The sequence below is a fragment of the Coregonus lavaretus genome (assembly GCF_964263955.1).
Source record: "Coregonus lavaretus genome assembly, chromosome: 20".
NCBI lineage: Eukaryota > Metazoa > Chordata > Actinopteri > Salmoniformes > Salmonidae > Coregonus > Coregonus lavaretus.
Genome location: NC_140007.1, coordinates 11,005,081 through 11,025,497, shown reverse-complemented (window position 1 = coordinate 11,025,497; position 20,417 = coordinate 11,005,081). Strand labels below are relative to the sequence as shown.

Genomic DNA, 20,417 nt, shown 5'->3' with positions numbered 1-20,417 from the left:
ATTTTTCCCGGGAACCGGTAAGGAAGAAGGGTATGTTCAAGACCATCAACGCTCTCCGGAAACAACGCATTTGTTGGACTCGGAGATTTTGTCATAACGTTACATAATACCGAAAAGCAAGAGCGCAACTTTTTCCCCAACCTAAAGCTAATTTCCTGCATTTCTACGCAGTTTTAACATGACCCAGGCCCTTCTAACTAGTTATTTTTAGAACAGCAAAAATGGCCCCAGACACTCATCAAGCTAGGTAAGAGATCATTATTAAACATGCTTAAAGGGATAGTTCACCCAAGTTACAAAATGGCATATTGGTTTCCTTACCCTGTAAGCAGTCTATGGACAATGTATGACATCAATCCATGCTTTAGTTTAGATTCCCTGGCACTGTTTCCAAATGCTAACATTTTAGCATTTGTGGCACAAATCCCATTCAAGTCATGGGAACAATATTAGCATTTTTCGTGCATCATGTCCAAATCATCTAAAAGTATCTGAAATTGATTGTGAAGCTGGCCAAAGCCACTTATAAAAATGTGAACACAATGTGCAAAAAACGCTAATATTGTTTGCATGACTTGAATGGGATTTGTGCCACAAATGCTAAAACGTTTTGAACGTACTTTGGTGCGAAAAGTGCAAATCAATCCCAGAACAACAGCAAAGGACCTTGTGAAGATGCTGGAGGAAACAGGTACAAAAGTATCTATATCCACAGTAAAACGAGTCCTATATCGACATAACCTGAAAGGCCGCTCAGCAAGGAAGAAGCCACTGCTCAAAAACCGCCATAAAAAAGACAGACTACGGTTTGCAACTGCACATGGGGACAAATATCGTACTTTTTGGAGAAATGTCCTCTGGTCTGATGAAACAAAAATAGAACTGTTTGGCCATAATGACCATCGTTATGTTTGGAGGAAAAAGGGGGTTGCTTGCAAACCGAAGAAACACCATCCCAACCGTGACGCACGGGGGTGGCAGCATCATGCTGTGGGGGTGCTTTGCTGCAGGAGGGACTGGTGCACTTCACAAAATAGATGGCATCATGGGAAGGAAAATTATGTGGATATATTGAAGCAACATCTCAAGACATCAGTCAGGAAGTTAAAGCTTGGTCGCAAATGGGTCTTCCAAATGGGCAATGACCCCAAGCATACTTCCAAAGTTGTGGCAAAATGGCTTAAGGACAACAAAGTCAAGGTATTGGAGTGGCCATCACAAAGCCCTGACCTCAATCCTATAGAAAATTTGTGGGCAGAACTGAAAAAGCGTGTGCGAGCAAGGAGGCCTACAAACCTGACTCAGTTACACCAGCTCTGTCAGGAGGAATGGGCCAAAATTCACCCAACTTATTGTAGGAAGCTTGTGGAAGGCTACCTGAAACGTTTGACCCAAGTTAAACAATTTAAAGGCAATGCTACCAAATACTAATTGAGTGTATGTAATCTTCTGACCCACTGGAAATGTGATGAAATAAATAAAATCTGAAATAAATCATTCTCTCTACTATTATTCGGACATTTCACATTCTTAAAATAAAGTGGTGACCCTAACTGACCTAAGACAGGGGATTTTTACTAGGATAAAATGTCAGGAATTGTGAAAAACTGACTTTAAATGTCTTTGGCTAAGGTGTATGTAAACTTCCAACTTCAACTGTATATATACGTACATACATACTGAACATACAGTATGTGATTAACATGTCATTTCCATATTAAGATAAGATGTACTTTTTAAAAACTTGCAGAGTATGTAAAAGGCAGAATCTACCGCACACCCAAACCTGATTTGTGAAGATGCTGGAGGCAAAAGGCGAAACTGGAGAAACAGGGAAAAGTCTCAGAAAGCTCAGCTATAATTAAAATACATTTGCCTGGAAGTGTGCGAATACTTTTTCCTGTTTCTCCAAGCTTGCAGAGTATGGAAATGTGTCTTTATGCTCACAACCCAACCCCCCAAGACACACGCGCACACAGAGGGGCTGAAAGCAATGGGTCAGCCACAGTGCAGCGGGAGCAATTGTAGGGGGTTAAGTGCCTTGCTCAAGGGCACAACGGCAGGCAATGGTATCTAGGATGGTTTTCCCATCTGAGCTGGGATTTGAACTTGCAACCCTCTGGTTGCTGGCCTGCTTTTCTAACCGTTAGGCTACCTGCCGCCCCCACAACATTGTGCAATTGCTTTCACATTGTGCAACTCAATTGCAACTGCATCAACTGCCAGTTCTGAAATCCCTTCAGTGATAGTGAGATGTCCTGAGCCCTGGCCAGTGTTGTCATAAATATACGCTGTAGGTCTGTATATTACACATGTATTATTATACAGAATGATGTCAAGGGACCTGATTGGGTAGATAAATCCACTGTCAGTAACAGAGAGCTGTCCTGTCCTGTATTATAATGTTTTGTACTGTCCTGTGTCTGCCTGCGTGTTTCAGTTTCCAAGGAGAACCGGATGCTGATCCAAGCCCAGGAGCTGAAGGTTGAATACGGTAGTGGAATATTTTCATATCAAGTGAAGAAAGTGTCATAGCCAGTATACTATTTGTATGCCATATTATATAGTACACATTAAACCTGGATTGTCATTGATCTTGTAATATTTATGAAGATATTTACTGTCTCTGTGTTTCTGCAGCTACTGTACGCTGACCACTACATTCAGTGTGTACGGGGCGTTCCTTCCTCACCCTTTGCCATCTAGTGTGGCACTGGGCATCTTCCTGGCCATCTTTGTGGTCCTGCTGCTCATCTGCTTTCTCCTCAGCCAGCGCGCTCACAAAAAAATAGGATGGACACACACTTTACACATTCAAAGGTTTTTTGTCAAACACACACCCAAAAACTCACTCACAATACATCCCAAAACAGGAAAACACACGCACGTCCTCTGAGCAGCGTGAAACGTGATGAGCTGTTCAGCATGTACTCTGTCAGTAAGTGATCTCTGTCTTGCCTTTTGTCATGTTTTTGATTAATTTAGAAACTGTTTTCAGTTTTAGGAACACATTTAGTTGATCAGAAATCTATTCTAGCAGGGCAGATATTGGAAATAAAACATTTGCAGAAAGCCTTTTTAGTGCTACCTTTGTATATTTTGCTTGTTTTGTTTGATGAAAATAAAATGTTGAGAAATAATCATTTCTTCATAGTTTTCGTTTTCACACTTCAATCAGATGGAAAATCTATCAACGCAAGACACCGTAAACATATGGATAGTTATTTATTGTAACGTTTTTATGTACACATACTTGTAACTGTGCTTCATTGCGCATCAGTCACCTTTAACATGGTGCTGGCATAAGTCAACCGTCTTTAATGTCACCTGTTGTTTTGACACAATCATATGATTTGTTTCACATGGTTAATAACACCATGGTACACACCTTTACAGTTGTAAGAAGATGGCGTTAGTTTATGTTAAAGGGATAGCTCACCCACATTACAAAATGACACATTGGTTTCCTTACCTTGTAAGCAGTTTATGCTATAACAGCATCCCGTGCTTTGGTTTTATTTCCCTGGCGCGGTTTCCAAATGCTAAGGTTTTAGCATTTGTGGCACAAATCCCATCCAAGTCCTGGTACTGATATTAGCATTTTTCACGCATCATGTTCAAATCATGAGAAAGTATCTAAAATTGATTGTGAAACTCAACAAAGTCACTTATACATGATTTGAACCTGATGTGCGAAAAATGCTAATATCAGTACCAGGATTTGTGCCACAAATGCTAAAACTTTGGATGCCTGATGAAGACCTAAGGGTCGAAACTTAGTTTCAATAAAATCACCTGGGAGCATGAATAGCAGTGTGCAGTGTATTTTTTTAATTTATTTTAAATTTTTTATGAGTTCACCTATAACTCCTGCACCTGCAAAAAAGTACCTGTATGTGCGAATGTTCTTCAGCTTTTGTACATTTAGAAACAGTGGCAGGGAAATAAAACCAAAGCATCGATTGCTGTCATACCTTGTCCATAGACTGCTTATATCAGTACCATGACTGTGGCATTTGTGGCACAAATCCCATTCAAGTCATGGTACTGATATGCACATTTTCCACGCATGTTCGAATCATCTAGAATTGCCGTCAAACCTTGTCCATAGACTGCTGACAGGGGAAACGAAACCAATAGGTAATTTTGTAATTTGGGTGAGCTATCCTTTAAGCATGCCTGGACGCAACAATAGAGTCAAGCCTCTAATCTACAAAAAGTCAGTGATAACAGAAACAGCATGTATTCAAATCAATAATGTACAAAAATGTATTGTTTGACAATCATCACTTTTAATTCAAAATAACAAATGTTTGGAAAGTCCACCGTGTTTGTATTAAAAACAGCACTTAAAAGAGCAGAAATATGGTTTCGACTAGTTTCACACATATCATTTGTGCCTGCTGCGTCTGCCTGTTCTAATGTCTAGATAAACAGACGTGGCAGCCCCGTCCATAGCCTACACAAAAATGCATTCTGTTCATGTGCTCCATTTCTATGGCTGTGGCCAATGAAGTTGATAGAGGTTGCCACTAACTGATGAATCAAGGGCCAAATATATTTTTCTCCTCCTGACTTAGAGGTTAAGGTTAGGATTTGGGGTTGAGGAATTAAATCCTAGATGTGGTTAGGGGTATCTTCTACCTCGAGCTCAGGCAGTGGTGGTGCTGTGAGGGACCTCCCTCCCTGTCTTAGAGGAAGCGGTCTTCTTCACCACAGACGTAGGAGAAGCCATTGAAGGCGTTGGAGCTGCTGGTGCTGGCGTTGAGCTCAGGGGTGCGGCCCACCGAGTTAGACACCATCTCTCTGGTGAACTCTGGGTCTATGTGCTGCATGTCCGCTGGCCCTTTCTGGAGGAGAGAGGGGACATGTTAGGGAATGGAGGGAAGTGATAGAGAAAAGAGAGGGACAGAGTGAAGGTGAAAACGAGGAAAGAAAGGTAGTGAGAGAAAGTTTTAGAGAAAGAGACGTTAAGGTTAGAGAACATGGTAAGAAACAACCGGCATGTTATAAGCTAGGGGTCAGCAACAGGCAATTTATTTTGGCCCCCCAAAGTGGGGAGGGGGGGGGTTCGTTTTTGGTTAAAAAAAGTAAAATCCCCAGCAAATGTAGGAAATCTGTTCCCAACTATTTCCACAAATAAAAAAAAGAGATGTGATCGTGTCTCAATGTAATCAAGGTATGACATTTTTGTTATTTTCAAATACAATTTATTTTTGGGCTTAGTTGTGGTCAATCTGCTTTGTACAAATGATTATGTTCTGCCCCCCCGCCCCCCCGACCATCCGCTCCAACAACTCACCACATTGGGGTAGTATGGAGGAGTGATTCGCTTGTGGTACAGGTCATCCCAGTTAATCGGGGAGAAGAACACATGGTTCTTGATTTCTAACTGTAAAGTAAAACAAGAATACAAGATATAAGCAATGTATAACTGAATGAACATTAGTGAAACACAGTAACTGGCAAAGACATGGAGTGCTTCCGAAATGGGACAGAAGTACTGCACTATATTGGGCTTTGGGTGCCATTTCAGATGCAACTCATGGTCCATGGAGAGGGTCTAGTCAGCCACTCACAAAGTCGTCGATGGCTCCCAGCCTGCAGTGCTGGTCCTTCTGCAGGAGGCTCTGGAGCAGACTACAGACAGCGTCTGACTTCCCTGGGGGCAGCGGCAGAGGCTTGTGCAGGACGCCATCATGCATCTCAGACATGTCCCGGCTGTAAAAAGGAGGCTAGAAACGGAGTAGAACGGAGAAGAGACACACAGCGCTGTAGCAACCAGCTACTCCAGAAACATTTCCTGAAGTTGGTAACATAATTGTCTTGGACATTTGCTGCACATGTAAACAATATTTGGGTTGGCCTTAGATTGCGCTAAGTACAGTAGCTATATAAGATTCAAAAACTATTTTATTTTAGTATGATGTTTTTGGACAATACAAAACATACAAGCTCACACCCCTATCTCCAGCGCCCGCATCACTCTCCGTCACATGGTCTCAAACTGCTCCATTTTGTTTCTCTCCTTCACCACACACTTTCAACATTTAGATAATAAAGCATTTGACCTTTCCATTGTGTTGATTTCCAGTTAAGTATACGTTTTTTCAAGATGATTGACGAGAAAAGTATCGTCCAACCCATCGGGTATCTCACTGCACCCTCATATGCCATGTCTTCAAATATGCAGACAGACGGAATAAAAGTAAATTTACATTGTAATACTTCTGACAGACAACTTTCTAACTTCGCCCATAACTTTTGGACTTTATAACATTCCCAGAAGGCATGGATTATTGAGTCTTTGTTAGTTTTACAATTAAGACATGACTTTGCCGTTGTGCTGTAGAATTTGTGAATTTTGTCTCTTGTATAATACATTTTATACATTAGTTTATACTGGATTAAGCGTACATTTTCATTAACTGTAATTTCATTAGTTATGTTCCAACATTCCCTCCATCTTGTGCCAATATCAGTTATTTTTAAGTCTCGGTTTCAATAGTTTATATTTAGTTCTAAGAGACTGTTGGATAGGCTCTCTGCAAGGTTTTGTATAGCTTACCTATCATATGAATATCCTTTTCTGACTCAAATAGGATTCCCTCAAGATTGCTCTGATTCCTAATCAAAATGTCATGATATAAAACTTTTACGTTGCATATTTGAAAATATCTACATTGGTCAATCCAAAATTGCTTTTTAATCCTGTCATGGAAATAAATGTATTTCCTATTAGTCATTTACGATCTCTATGCCTTTAGTTTTCCATGTGGACCAATTTATCGGTGAATTCTTAAAAAACTATCCAAGGTTTGTTCCATAGGGTTGTGTTTTAAGGGAGTGATATTGGTTCTTGTAGAATACGTTTCATTTTCTTCCATGTTGATATAGTGTTCTTAACTATGAAGTTGTTTATGTTCTTAGCTTTATCCTTTTAAAATAGACACATTCAAATATTATGTGGATGAGCATCTTCATTGTTCCTCTTTACCCATTGTTCATCTTTAGTACATTGAACTATATGTCGCTAGTAAAAGCCTTGGGTGGCTAAGATTCAAAAACGTACAAGACTATAGATCATCTCATAGAGCACAGCTCCCAGACACCACCAGTCCACCGTGCGGTCATAGGGCTCCTTACGCAGAATCTCAGGGGCCAAATACTACAGAGAGAGAGAGAGAGATAAATACACAGATGGATATATAGAGCTATAAGTGAATATTAGACATATGTTATCATTAACATATCATTGATCACAGACACAATCTCAGGCTATCCCTCACCTCAGGGGTTCCACAGAAAGTGGACGTGGTGGTCTCTGGCTCCACTCCCTCTTTACACAGCCCAAAGTCTGTAAGCACCACGTGGCCCTGGAACACATACACGTTTTAAGCACCATCCCAATCTTACAGGAACTTACAGACTGCATATGATACTGTATTGCGAAATCTTGAACCATCTTCTCTAAGATGAGAAGGAAGTGAGTTGAGATATTGAAAACAATCCAATTACATTTACACCCCTTTATGAGTCAACACTTACCTGAGAGTCTAAGAGAATATTCTCTGGCTTCAGATCTCTACATAAGAACAAACAAACAAAGATATCTGATTTCACTGAACCTCAATACTGTACATAATAACGTGTTGTTTCTACGTGAATGTGTTTGTGCAAACTGTCTGACCTGTAAACGATGTTGAGGGAATGAAGGTAGCCGATGGCACTGGCAACCTCAGCAGCATAGAACCGAGCCCTCGGCTCCAAGAAGCACCGATCCCTCTGCAGGTGGAAGAAGATCTACAAGACAGAGAGAGATGGATTGAGAGGGAGAGAAAGAGGTTAGAGATGCAAGGAGAGAGAAAACAGTTCTGTCTTGTTGTTTTAACTGTCAGTCTCCTGGGCTCTGACAAAGCATGTCATATTACTAGCACTACATTATTAACTCCTCATAATACTGTGATACAGAGAGACTTTGGACTGAGCCGATGATTAAATGGGAGTACAGTGTGACTAAGCCCATGGCTTGGGGCTATGACACACTGCTCTGCTGCTTCTGTGCTGGCAATAGCTTGGCAGCTTTAATACAAATAAAGGATGACTTATTAGGAACATTGCTACAGTCCATTCCTTTTAGCATTTTCATAACCAAACAGTCATTTGAAACCTTTCGGGAAACCCAGGGCCGTTAGCTTGGTACCTCTCCCCCATTGACATAGTCCAGGACAAAGTAGAGCTTCTCTGCGGTCTGGAAGGAGTAGTGGAGGCCCACCAGGAAAGGGTGCTTCAAGCTCTTCAGCAGCACGTTCCTCTCTGCCATGATGTTCTTTTGCTAGAGGACACAAAGCAGCATTGAACCAGCGGACACGAGGCAGAGGGTAGGACACAGCAGAATACAGGCCCCTGTCACCACCACTGCATCAACCCCAAGCGCGAGACAAGAGACAATATACAGAAAGAGTGGGGAGAGAGAGCGAGACACCTCTTTCCTACAAGGTCCTCAGTGTTATTTATGCTGCTTTATGTCACAAGTACAGCCGCCTACACTCATCTGACTAGGTCTGTCAGACAGCTATAACGTGTGTCTGTAGGTAGCTCAGAAAGTCCAAGATTAATTTGCTTATAACTATCAAGTGATACAAAACTAAGGGAATAAAACCGTTTTGATTATAGGGATGTACAGTTTGTAAGAAACACACAATAGAGACTTGGGGCTGTATAATCAGTCTGTCAGAGTACAAAGGACAGAACACACCTCAGATTAGATTAGGATGTTATCTTTCTTAGAAACACACAACAGATTTAGGCTAAACCAGTTCTGCTACACAGAAATTCATAAACACGTTGAATATATACTGACATAAAGGGTTTTATTAGTGTAATTTAATGGACCTTTATCACAGAAAATAAAGAATTCTTATGTGAGTTTGTTGTGATAATGAATAACTAAACTAAACGTTTATAGACCAACCTCATTTTTCTTCAGGATGACTTTCTTCTGTAAAACTTTGACTGCATAGAATTTGTTGTCAGCTTTGAGCTTGGCGAGCAGGACCTGGATGTAGGGTGGTTGCCAATAAATCTCTGGTTGTTTACTCAACACTTCACCTACTAATATGACACTCTTATCATAAACATATCTTAAATCAATCTAGAAGGGGAATGAGTACACACAAATAACATATTTGATTAACAGCCACACAAAATATAGAAATGAAGTAGTCATAGACACAATGACAAAGGACTGCAAATGAACTGGAAGAATTAAAAATGGCTGCTTATCCTGAGTACAATTTGTCAAAAACTCTTTATCCTCATTCATTGTTTTGTTTTTGCCTTTTCATCAAGGTAACCTTAACAGTCCTGCATAGACTGAGTTAATCATTGATGAAGGCATGCAGCCTTTTATCAGGCAGACAGCAGTGTAGTCTGTCTTACCTTCCCAAAGGTCCCTTTTCCAATAACAGCCAAGAAGTCAAAGTCAGTGGGCTTGGCACTGAAACAAGACAGGAATGATGATACAGATATCTGTGTCATACAGATTGACATTACACTTATCATAACAGGTTATGGCAGAACAACCGTCTCGCAACATGACTCTGGTATGATGCATGAAATAACATTTTCGATCAAGGGCTCTATTCAATCTGTAAAGCTGAAGCATTACAGATTCCACGATAGAAATGTAAAGGTCATTTCAGATTGAGCCGACATATGCAGTGTTTATCGTGAATACAGTCTCCACTAAAGCAGGAACATTGCCTTTAAATTTCAATCACGCTATAAAGCTTCCTTTCCACGACGCGGATTGAAAAGAGCCCCAAGTCTCAAAAGCAAAGTACAGCAATGTATGTTAGTGGTTGCAATTGATGTATGGCATCATATCGAGGTGAAAATAGTTTTGTCAATTAATGCATCAGGATCACAATTCTATTGGTAAAGGGTTACCAGATGTCAGTTCTACGTGGCATTATGAATCATTGAAATCCATGACTCTTAATACTGTACATACTGTGGGTTTGCTGAGGGTCCCAGGTTGACCTCACTGAGGGTGGAGGACGGTGATCTAAGCTAGAAGACAAATAGAAAAAACGATACATGATAGAGCAAAGCAGTGTAAACAACCAGTACCAAAAATAGGATTAAATCCTTTATTGACTGTAGCATAGCATACTACAGTCGTGGTCAAACGTTTTGAGAATGACAAAAGTATTGGTCTTCACAAAGTTCGCTGCTTCAGTGTTATGAGATATTTTGGTCAGATGTTACTATGGTATACTGAAGTATAATTACAAGCATTCCATAAGTGTCAAAGGCTTTTAAGTTTATGCAAAGAGTCAATATTTGCAGTGTTGAGCCTTCTTTTTCAAGACCTCTGCAATCCGCCCTGGCATGCTGTCAATTAACCTCTGGGCCACATCCTGACTGATGGCAGCCAGTTCTTGCATAATCAATGCTTGGAGTTTGTCAGAATTTGTGGGTTTTTGTTTGTCCATCTGCCTCGAGGATCGACCACAAGTTCTCAATGGGATTAAGGTCTGGGGTGTTTCCTGGCCATGGACCCAAAATGTCGATGTTTTGTTCCCCGAGCCACTTAGTTATCACTTTTGCCTTATGGCAAGGTGCTCCATCATGCTGGAAAAGGCATTGTTCCTCACCAAACTGTTCTTGGATGGTTGGGAGAAGTTGCTCTCGGAGGATGTGTTGGTACCATTCTTTATTTATGGCTGTGTTCTTAGGCAAAATTGTGAGTGAGCCCACTCCCTTGGCTGAGAAGCAACCCCACACATGAATGGTCTCAGGATGCTTTACTGTTGGCATGACACAGGACTGATGGTAGCGCTCACCTTGTCTTCTCCGGACAAGGTGTTTTCCGGATGCCCCAAACAATCGGAAAGGGGATTCATCAGAGAAAATGACTTTACCCCAGTCCTCAGCAGTCCAATCCCTGTACCTTTTGCAGAATATCAGTCTGTCCCTGATGTTTTTCCTGGAGAGAAGTGGCTTCCTCGCTGCCCTTCTTGACACCAGGCCATCCTCCAAAAGTCTTTGCCTCAATGTGCGTGCAGATGCACTCACACCTGCCTGCTGCCATTCCTGAGCAAGCTCTGCACTGGTGGTGCCCCGATCCTGCAGCTGAATCAACTTTAGGAGACGGTCCTGGCGCTTGCTGGACTTTCTTGGGCGCCCTGAAGCCTTCTTCACAACAGTTGAACCTCTCTCCTTGAAGTTCTTGATGATCCGAAAAATTGTTGATTTAGGTGCAATCTTACTAGCAGCAATATCCTTGCCTGCGAAGCCCTTTTTGTGCAAAGCAATGATGACTGCACATGTTTCCTTGCAGGTAACCATGGTTAACAGAGGAAGAACAATGATTTCAAGCACCACCCTCCTTTTAAAGCTTCCAGTCTGTTATTCTAACTCAATCAGCATGACAGAGTGATCTCCAGCCTTGTCCTCGTCAACACTCTCACCTGTGTTAACGAGAGAATCACTGACATGATGTCAGCTGGTCCTTTTGTGGCTGGGCTGAAATGCAGTGGAAATGTTTTTTGGGGATTAAATTCATTTTCATGGCAAAGAGGGACTTTGCAATTAATTGCAATTCATCGTATCACTCTTCATAACATTCTAGAGTATATGCAAATTGACATCATCAAAACTGAGGCAGCAGACTTTGTGAAAATTAGTATTTGTGTCATTCTCAACTTTTGACCACGACTGTACAGACAGAAACACTCACTGGATTACAATTCGCCATGGCCTTGGTCCATTCCTTTCCCACCGGGGAGCCTACATCAGTGCTTCACAGACCTGTCATTACAAAGAGGACACAATAGGAACATAATGATTTGATAGCACCCCGTCAGTGTGTGACTCTACTGCTGGTCCCCCTATGCCAGCCTGACCCTGAGAAACTGGTAGTTCTGGTTTGAAACCCAACGCACACACAACAAAGGACATTTGGTGTTTTGGAGAGTTCATATCAGTGGACACCTTTACATGGCAAATATTATTTTGCCATTCCCATGTCCACAAATGTGTGCAGGATGGCTTAGGTCATTATTCAAACCAACTCTAATCTCCCCCACACACAGTCACTTGCCAAGAATGTATGAATGTTTTGAAATGTTCCTTCCTCGGTCTTAAGAAATGTTTAACCTTTAGCCCTACTGAATAAATACAGTGGATCAGCCATATGTCCTGAAGAGTAGATAGTAATTTGCTACAGTAGAGGTGTGGAAAGTTAGAAACCCATTTGAAGGCTGATATCTATGTCTACAGTCAAGTGTATTACCCTCTAATTAGGGCTTTGGAATTATTATAGGCCTTATATTCTCAGATTATACCATTGTGTAAATACATGCACATATTGCAAATGGGGTGCTTACAAACTATAAAAAATGCAGCATAAAACATGCATAAATACAGTGCATTTGGAAAGACCCCTTGACCTTTTCCACATTTTGTTACGTTACAGCCTTATTCTAAAATTGATTAAATTGTTTTTTCCCTCATCAATCTACACACAATACCCCATAATGAAAAAGCAAAAACAGGTTTTTAGAAATGTTTGAAAATGTATTTTTTTTTAAACCCGTTAATATCATATTTACATAAGTATTCAGACCCTTTACTCAGTACTTTGTTGAAGCACCTTTGGCAGTGATTACAGCCTCGAGTCTTATTGGGTATGACGCTACAAGCTTGGCACACCTGTATTTGAGGAGTTCCTTCCATTCTTCTCTGCAGATCCTCTCAAGCTCTGTCAGGTTGGATGGGGAGTGTCGCTGCACAGCTGTTTTCAGGTCTCTCCAGAGATGTTCGATCGGGTTCAAGTCCGGGCTCTGCCTCGGCCACTCAAGGACATTTAAAGACTTGTCCCGAAGCCACTCCTGCATTGTCTTGGCTGTGTGCTTAGGGTCATTGTCCTGTTGGAAGGATCTCTCTGTACTTTGCTCCGTTCATCTTTCCCTTGATCCTGACTACGTCTCCCAGTCCTTGCCACTGAAAAACATCACCACAGCATGATGCTGCCAACACCATGCTTCACCGTAGGAATGTTGCCAGGTTTCCACAAGACGTGACGCTTGGTATTCAGGCCAAAGAGTTCAATCTTGGTTTCATCAGACCAGAGAATCCTTTAGGTGCCTTTTGGCAAACTCCAAGCGGGCTGTCATGTGCCTTTTACTGAGGAGTGACTTCCGTCTGACCACTCTACTGTAAAGGCCTGATTGGTGGAGTGCTACAGAAATGGTTGTCCTTCTGGAATGTTCTCCCATCTCCACAGAGGAACTGTGGAACTCTGTCAGAGTGACCATCGGTTTCTTGGTCACCTCCCTGACCAAGGCCCTTCTTCCACGATTACTCAGTTTGGTGGGGTGGTCTGCTCTAGGAAGAGTCTTGGTGGTTCCAAACTTCTTCCGTTTAAGAATGATGGAGGCCACAGTGTTCTTGGTGACCTTCAATGCTGCCAACATTTTCTGGTACCCTTTCCTCGACACAATCCTGTCACGGACAATTCCTTCGACCTCATGGCTTGGTTTTTGCTCTGACATGCGCTGTCAACTTGGACCTTATATAGACAGGTGTGTGCCTTTCCAAATCATGTCCAATCAATTGAATTTACCACAGGTGGACTCCAATCAAATTGTAGAAACATCAAAGAGGTTCAATGGAAACAGGATGCACCTGAGCTCAATTTCGAGTCTCATAGCAAAGGGTCTGAATACTTATGTAAAGTATTCAGCCCACTCATTAGGCAGGATTAGGCGGCCACCTATGGCGGAAGGTTGACGAGGGCGGCATTTTCTGAGTTAAACTCACCAAGACGCACCTCCAACAACAACACATAAAACCTCACTTAATTCTGCCCAAAAACAATGACAATTTCTCTCAACCAGTCGCAAATGGCTTTTTTAGGAGAGCGCTGATGCCACCCTTTGATAAATAGTGCACACTTTGACAAAGGCGCAAAATATGTTGCTTGTCCATTCCCAGCGCGCCTCTCCAGGGTGCTGTTGGAGAGACGCATCTCTGCAGCACTCCACCAACGTTCTGTCAAAAAAAGTATCTAACATAAATCATGGAGAAGATATAGGATATGGTAGAAAGAGTATGTGGTCTTTTCTGTAGCCTACAGGCTGGAGATAAAATGTATGATCATGTAATGACACTCTTTACATCATGCAGGTTTCTACGATCAAATGGTCTAACCTAAATGGTGCTCAATCAAAAAAAGAAAGTGCTGTCATGTCAACAAACAACATTTCCTAAAAACAGGACAGGTCAAAGTAAAATGGAAAATATGGAATGGATAATTACAACTGTTGTCCAGGAGTTTCACCCCATTGTCATGATCAGTGGTTTCAAGTTTGTATCCATACATTTTTGACAAGCTGATCATAGCAAAAAAGAAAATACTTCTGCATTTCCCTCACTGTGTAAACACATTGCAAATAGGCTCACGATAACTCCTGATAAAGTTGGGTAGCTGATATTCAGAGCTTAAATAGCCTAATTGATTAGTCACAAGAATCAGGACTAATAAAGCCAATGCAATGGCCTGTTTTACAAACGGTGGGCCTACCACATGGATGGGCATTCATAAAATTCCATTGTGGGCGGACATGGTAGGCTACACCCCAGTAAGCACGACCCGACGTCTTTTGGACGCCTTTTTTTGGTCCTGTCCGGACGTCGTTTTTTGGTGTTTTACAAATGATAGGCTTACCACATAGATGGGCATTCATAAAATTTAATTTCAGACAACACTGTAGGCTACACCTCAGTAAGCACGGACCGACTTTGACGCCTTTTGGACTTATTTTTTTGGAGCAGTTCCGAACCGGCCTTGATTTCCACATCCACAGACATTGATTTTTGGTCCGGTTCGGACCAAATCTGAACTAATCATAGACTTCTATGTTTGGTTCAGATTTTGTCCGGTCTGGAACAGCCTTGATTTGGACCAAACATAGACGTCTATAAATTACTTACAGTGAGGGAAAAAAGTATTTGATCCCCTGCTGATTTTGTACGTTTTCCCACTGACAAAGAAATGATCAATCTATAATTTTAATGGTAGGTTTATTTGAACAGTGAGAGACAGAATAACAACAACAAAATCCAGAAAAACACCTGTCAAAAACGTTATAAATTGATTTGCATTTTAATGAGGGAAATAAGTATTTGACCCCTCTGCAAAACATGACTTAGTACTTGGTGGCAAAACCCTTGTTGGCAATCACAGAGGTCAGACGTTTCTTGCAGTTGGCCACCAGGTTTGCACACATCTCAGGAGGGATTTTGTCCCACTCCTCTTTCAGATCTTAAGGTTTCGAGGCTGACGTTTGGCAACTCAAACCTTCAGCTCCCTCCACAGATTTTCTATGGGATTAAGGTCTGGAGACTGGCTAGGCCACTCCAGGACCTTAATGTGCTTCTTCTTGAGCCACTCCTTTGTTGCCTTGGCCGTGTGGTTTGGGTCATTGTCATGCTGGAATACCCATCCACAACCCACTTTCAATGCCCTGGCTGTGGGAAGGAGGTTCTCACCCAAGATTTGACGGTACATGGCCCCGTCCATCGTCCCTTTGATGCAGTGAAGTTGTCCTGTCCCCTTAACACCCCCAAAGCATAATGTTTCCACCTCCATGTTTGACGGTGGGGATGGTGTTCTTGGGGTCATAGGCAGCATTCCTCCTCCTCCAAACACGGCGAGTTGAGTTGATGCCAAAGAGCTCGATTTTGGTCTCATCTGACCACAACACTTTCACCCAGTTCTCCTCTGAATCATTCAGATGTTCATTGGCAAACTTTAGACGGGCATGTATATGTGCTTTCTTGAGCAGGGGGACCTTGCGGGCGCTGCAGGATTTCAGTCCTTCACGGCGTAGTGTGTTACCAATTGTTTTCTTGGTGACTATGGTCCCAGCTGCATTGAGATCATTGACAAGATACTCCCGTGTAGTTCTGGGCTGATTCCTCACTGTTCTCATGATCATTGCAATTCCACGAGGTGAGATCTTGCATGGAGCCCCAGGCTGAGGGAGATTGACAGTTCTTTTGTGTTTCTTCCATTTGCGAATAATCGCACCAACTGTTGTCACCTTCTCACCAAGCTGCTTGGCGATGGTCTTATAGCCCATTCCAGCCTTGTGTAGGTCTACAATCTTGTCCCTGACATCCTTGGAGAGCTCTTTGGTCTTGGCCATGGTGGAGAGTTTGTAATCTGATTGATTGATTGCTTCTGTGGACAGGTGTCTTTTATACAGGTAACAAGCTGATATTAGGAGCACTCCCTTTCAGAGTGTGCTCCTAATCTCAGCTCGTTACCTGTATAAAAGATACCTGGGAGCCAGAAATCTTTCTGATTGAGAGGGGGTCAAATACTTATTTCCCTCATTAAAATGCAAATCAATTTATAACATTTTTGACATGTGTTTCTCTGGATTTTTGTGTTGTTATTCTGTCTCTCACTGTTCAAATAAACCTACCATTAAAATTATAGACTGATCATTTCTTTGTCAGTGGGCAAACGTACAAAATCAGCAGGGGATCAAATACTTTTTTCCCTCACTGTATTTTCAACTTTCATTCAGAACCTAAATTGAACCTAAGGTCAATGTCTGGAAAAAACTATTTTTTATGTATTTTCAACCTCATTGGGACTGGGTCTATTCTAGCTTTTTTCTGATAAAAACAAGTTCATTGCATCCGCCGTGGAGCCCAGTTTCATAATATTACCATATGTCCCAGCTGCTTGCCGTAGTTTTGAAGTAATCACGAAAAAACAGGCCTTATTTTAGGGCATTTTTCACCCTGCCAGCTCCTATTAGTACTATTGAGCACCGTGGCACCAACTCGCCTTCCGAATGTTTTATTCCCAGCCCATTGTTCTACGTCACAATGTCTGCTTTGCTATTGTTGGCAATGAGACCTGCCCAGGTTGAACCAATTGCTGGTGGTTAAAACGTCAACAACAACAAAAAATTACTCATGTAACTTTGAGGTCGTCACATTGTTTCCTATAGGGGAAATATAGGTATGTCTGTCTATTTCGCCAAAAAGTCGGGCACCATTTTAATCATGAGAATCTCCTCTTTCGAATTATGTAAAGCTGGGCATCATACTCCGTTGTCGTCAAACGCTAGCCCCTAAATACTTTTTGCCCTTGGAATGCTGAGCTCCCCCCATTGTTTTCCTATGGAGAGGCATGCTGGTATATTTCGCCAAATATCTCGCAATGAGTATATTTAAATTTTTTCAAGTAGGACACCATTTTAATCACGACAATCTCCTCTTTCTAATTATGTAAGGCTGGGCAGCGTACTCCATTGTCATCGATCGCTAGACCAGAAATAGTCAGAAGTTGACATTTATTTCCTACTTCCTCGTTATGCAGACATAAGCACAGTTGACACCATCGAGGTGTGGATGTTTACTTTCTACACAAGTTGTTATTTTTCAGTTTTGTCCTAAGAACAGATTGTAGTGGTAAAATGAAAAGGTATACATTTGTTGGTGCCATTTAGGCGAAATGGAATTCTAAGCATAATTCCAGTCAAAATAGGCTCTGCAAACGTTCGATTCAATTAATTTGCTATGGGCTCGCGCTAGTGTTCCAGTTTAGCCAATGTTCTATTGTCCAGCCTACCTATGGCGGCAGAATGGCAAGGACCGGCCCTGCATTCACCACTAACCATAAATGTATAAAAACATCTGTAGGCTACATTTTACAGTACATTATGTACATTCTCAATGTTAAAACTGAGTTCAAGCCTACCTGTCACAGGTGCGTGCGTGCGGTTGGTTGAGTGCTGTCTAGTCGACTGACTGATCGAAGTGCCGCGGGTGAAGTAAAGTGTCTCAGCTCAGAGCACAGCGCTGTTGTTGTCCTACATTTTAAGGCTACAGATAGCAGGGCTGGTTGGGGTCACGTAATGAACTAGTCTTGGCAGCCGCTAGCAGACTTTATGGATCTCCACTATCGTCTGGACTTGATTACTCAGCTAACCATCCTAAAATCTAATAAGAAATAAGTAAGGTGGTGTTTTTGGTGTAATAATAACGTTATACTATGCTATTATATTGGAATGTAGAATACTAATTATCTGATCTTCTAAGACATTGATTCAGCTTTGATCTAACTTTACTAAACGAGCACCTACCACCGTTGTGAGAAGTAGCCGAGCTCCTGTGAGCAACGCTTAGGTGAACTCCAGCAGCACTACACCCCTACTCCCGCTGCACCGAACGAGCTAATTGAAGCGCATGTAGCCTACTCTTTAACCTCGCGCAAAATTTGGTGATACAGAAACGAGACCACATGTATGGCTGTTTTATGACAATCTGGGAATATTTGGCCAAGGGAACATTTCACGTTAGTTTTAGTAAAGTAGTTAGGAAGGGGGATAATTTTAAAACGGGATTGAGTGAAGTGGCAGCAAATATTTTGAATAAGCAATTAATGAACATGAACTTATTTATTTCAGTCTAATACGGCTAATTACTTTAGTTTTATAGCTCTTTGAGAGAAACACGCTTTTTAAAGTAGTTAGGCAACTGTCCTCTCAAAGTTCAGCTGAAATTTAACCCTGAAAGGAGGGTGGTGGGTGTGGGGGGGGGGGGGGGGGGGTTGTGGGCTGGTGTGGCTGAAATGCCAGGGCTGAATTTTAGCGTCCGAGATTAGTTTAAAACCGCCCGCGACCTGGTTTGTGAAATTATATCAGATGCACATGAAATCGCGCAGGAAGATTAAAAAAAAGTTGGTCTGGTAATATGGATCATATTTGTACCGTTTGAGCTAGAGAAGCCGTTTTATTTTCTGTAAAGCACAAGCATGCCTGTCACGAACCTTTTTCCTCTCTGGCACTGCTGCGTGACAGCAAACTTGCAAATCCTACTTAAAGGCTCTGATTGGTCAATCCGTCGTCTGAAGTGGCTGTACAGCATTTACAGCCTCCGCCGACTTCAGAGCTTTCATACTTCTTGCGCTTAGAGGAGAAGAGCAGAGCTATTTTGAAAGAAGTTGTCAAGGAAGTGAGTTTGAATTTATACAGGATGTAGGCTACCGCCCCCACCTACCGTTAACCAATCATGCCAATGCGGAGCTAAAGGGAGAAGAGGATGTGAGCGCAGTTGAGCGGTCGGATATCCCGCTCATCGCTCATGGAGCGGTGCTTGCTCACTGCTCTGGCGCTCCACGTCCTTTACAACGGCTCCACAAAAAATCTCTCAGCACACTGCTGCTCCAAATTCTATCCATTCATTAAAATTAAAATCACAATTGAACAAACACCCATCTATTTTTGTGACTACCTGGACCTACCATTTGGTTTTTAATTATTGAAATCAAACCATATGATTTGAATGAAAAGTATTTTAATAAACATGAAAAGGTGAATGTAAGAAGCGCTCATCATTTCAAATAGGCTACATGTCATATTAAACACCATATAAACACTCTAAATAGGTCAGGTGCCAGACAGGGAGCCTAAGAAGGAATGGAAATTAAATATTTAGGCTATATTATTTCAATTATTTCAAGGCTATAGCCTACAAATAAATACATTGTGAAGCATTTGTGAGTGCGACACACTAGGCTGGTAGGGAGTCAGGGACAATAAGCACTCTGCATTTAAACAACATTTCATTGTATTAAATAATTATAGTCTATAAATTGCGCATGTAGGCTGTGACTTACTTAGAATTAAATACACATTCAACGAAAAATGCCTTATTAGGCTTAGTCTACAGTGCCTTTTCATTCATTTTTAGAAACACCAGTGTGGCCAGAGTCTGTGGCTTCAGGCTCATGTGATGGTGCCTGGAGAGCAGGCCAGCAGTAGATCATATCCTCTTCATGCTTGCAGAGCCACTGGGGATGCTGAACACCCTTTGGCCACTCTTGCCTGGCTGGGCAGGGATGCAGAGCTTTTTAATTTATTTATATATATATATATATATATATATATATATATATATATATATATATAGGTAGGCCTAAAGGTTTTTAGGCAAAATAACCCAATCAAAACGGAAAGCTCCATGAAAGTTGGAATATGCCAGGTCTATTGGCCCAAAATCAATTATGGCCTATTGTATAGATAACAGAACAAAAATGAAGGAAACTTTTAAGAGATCTGATTTTTTGTTTATAAATACTTTGCTACAATGACACACTTAATTAGCTACCCACCTCGTTCCTTTCTTTAGTATATGCATGTAGTAAGTACACCATCATGCTTTCGGGATATGCGTCCTTTCAGATTTCATAATTATTATTTATTTGTGGACACTACATCACCGCACTCACTCTCTTGCTCTTGGTCTACATCTTTGTAAGTCACCTTGATTTTGCACCTGTGTGTTTTATTAGTTTCTTTTTGAAAATATTTAGCGAACTCCAT

At 41.6% G+C, this 20,417-nt stretch overlaps 1 protein-coding gene across 2 annotated transcripts; it reads right to left on the bottom strand.

Moving 5' to 3' along the window:
- Positions 1–4,270: 4,270 nt before the first annotated feature.
- LOC311148275 (serine/threonine-protein kinase Sgk2-like) lies at positions 4,271–19,033 on the bottom strand. Of its 2 annotated transcripts, none has more exons than XM_084185184.1 (13): positions 18,863–19,033; positions 11,747–11,817; positions 10,016–10,074; positions 9,442–9,499; positions 8,975–9,058; positions 8,204–8,335; positions 7,691–7,803; positions 7,549–7,585; positions 7,290–7,376; positions 7,073–7,168; positions 5,580–5,735; positions 5,303–5,392; positions 4,271–4,850 (listed from the first exon to the last, which is right to left on the bottom strand). In XM_084185184.1, the coding sequence occupies exons 2-13, from the start codon at positions 11,762–11,764 to the stop codon at positions 4,692–4,694; spliced, it is 1,089 nt and encodes a 362-aa protein (XP_084041310.1). In that variant the 5' UTR covers positions 11,765–11,817; positions 18,863–19,033; the 3' UTR covers positions 4,271–4,691. The 2 variants fall into 2 exon arrangements, with proteins under 2 accessions (XP_084041310.1, XP_084041311.1); XM_084185185.1 differs by lacking the exon at positions 18,863–19,033 and adding an exon at positions 17,792–17,944.
- Between the last annotated feature and the right edge of the window lie 1,384 nt (positions 19,034–20,417).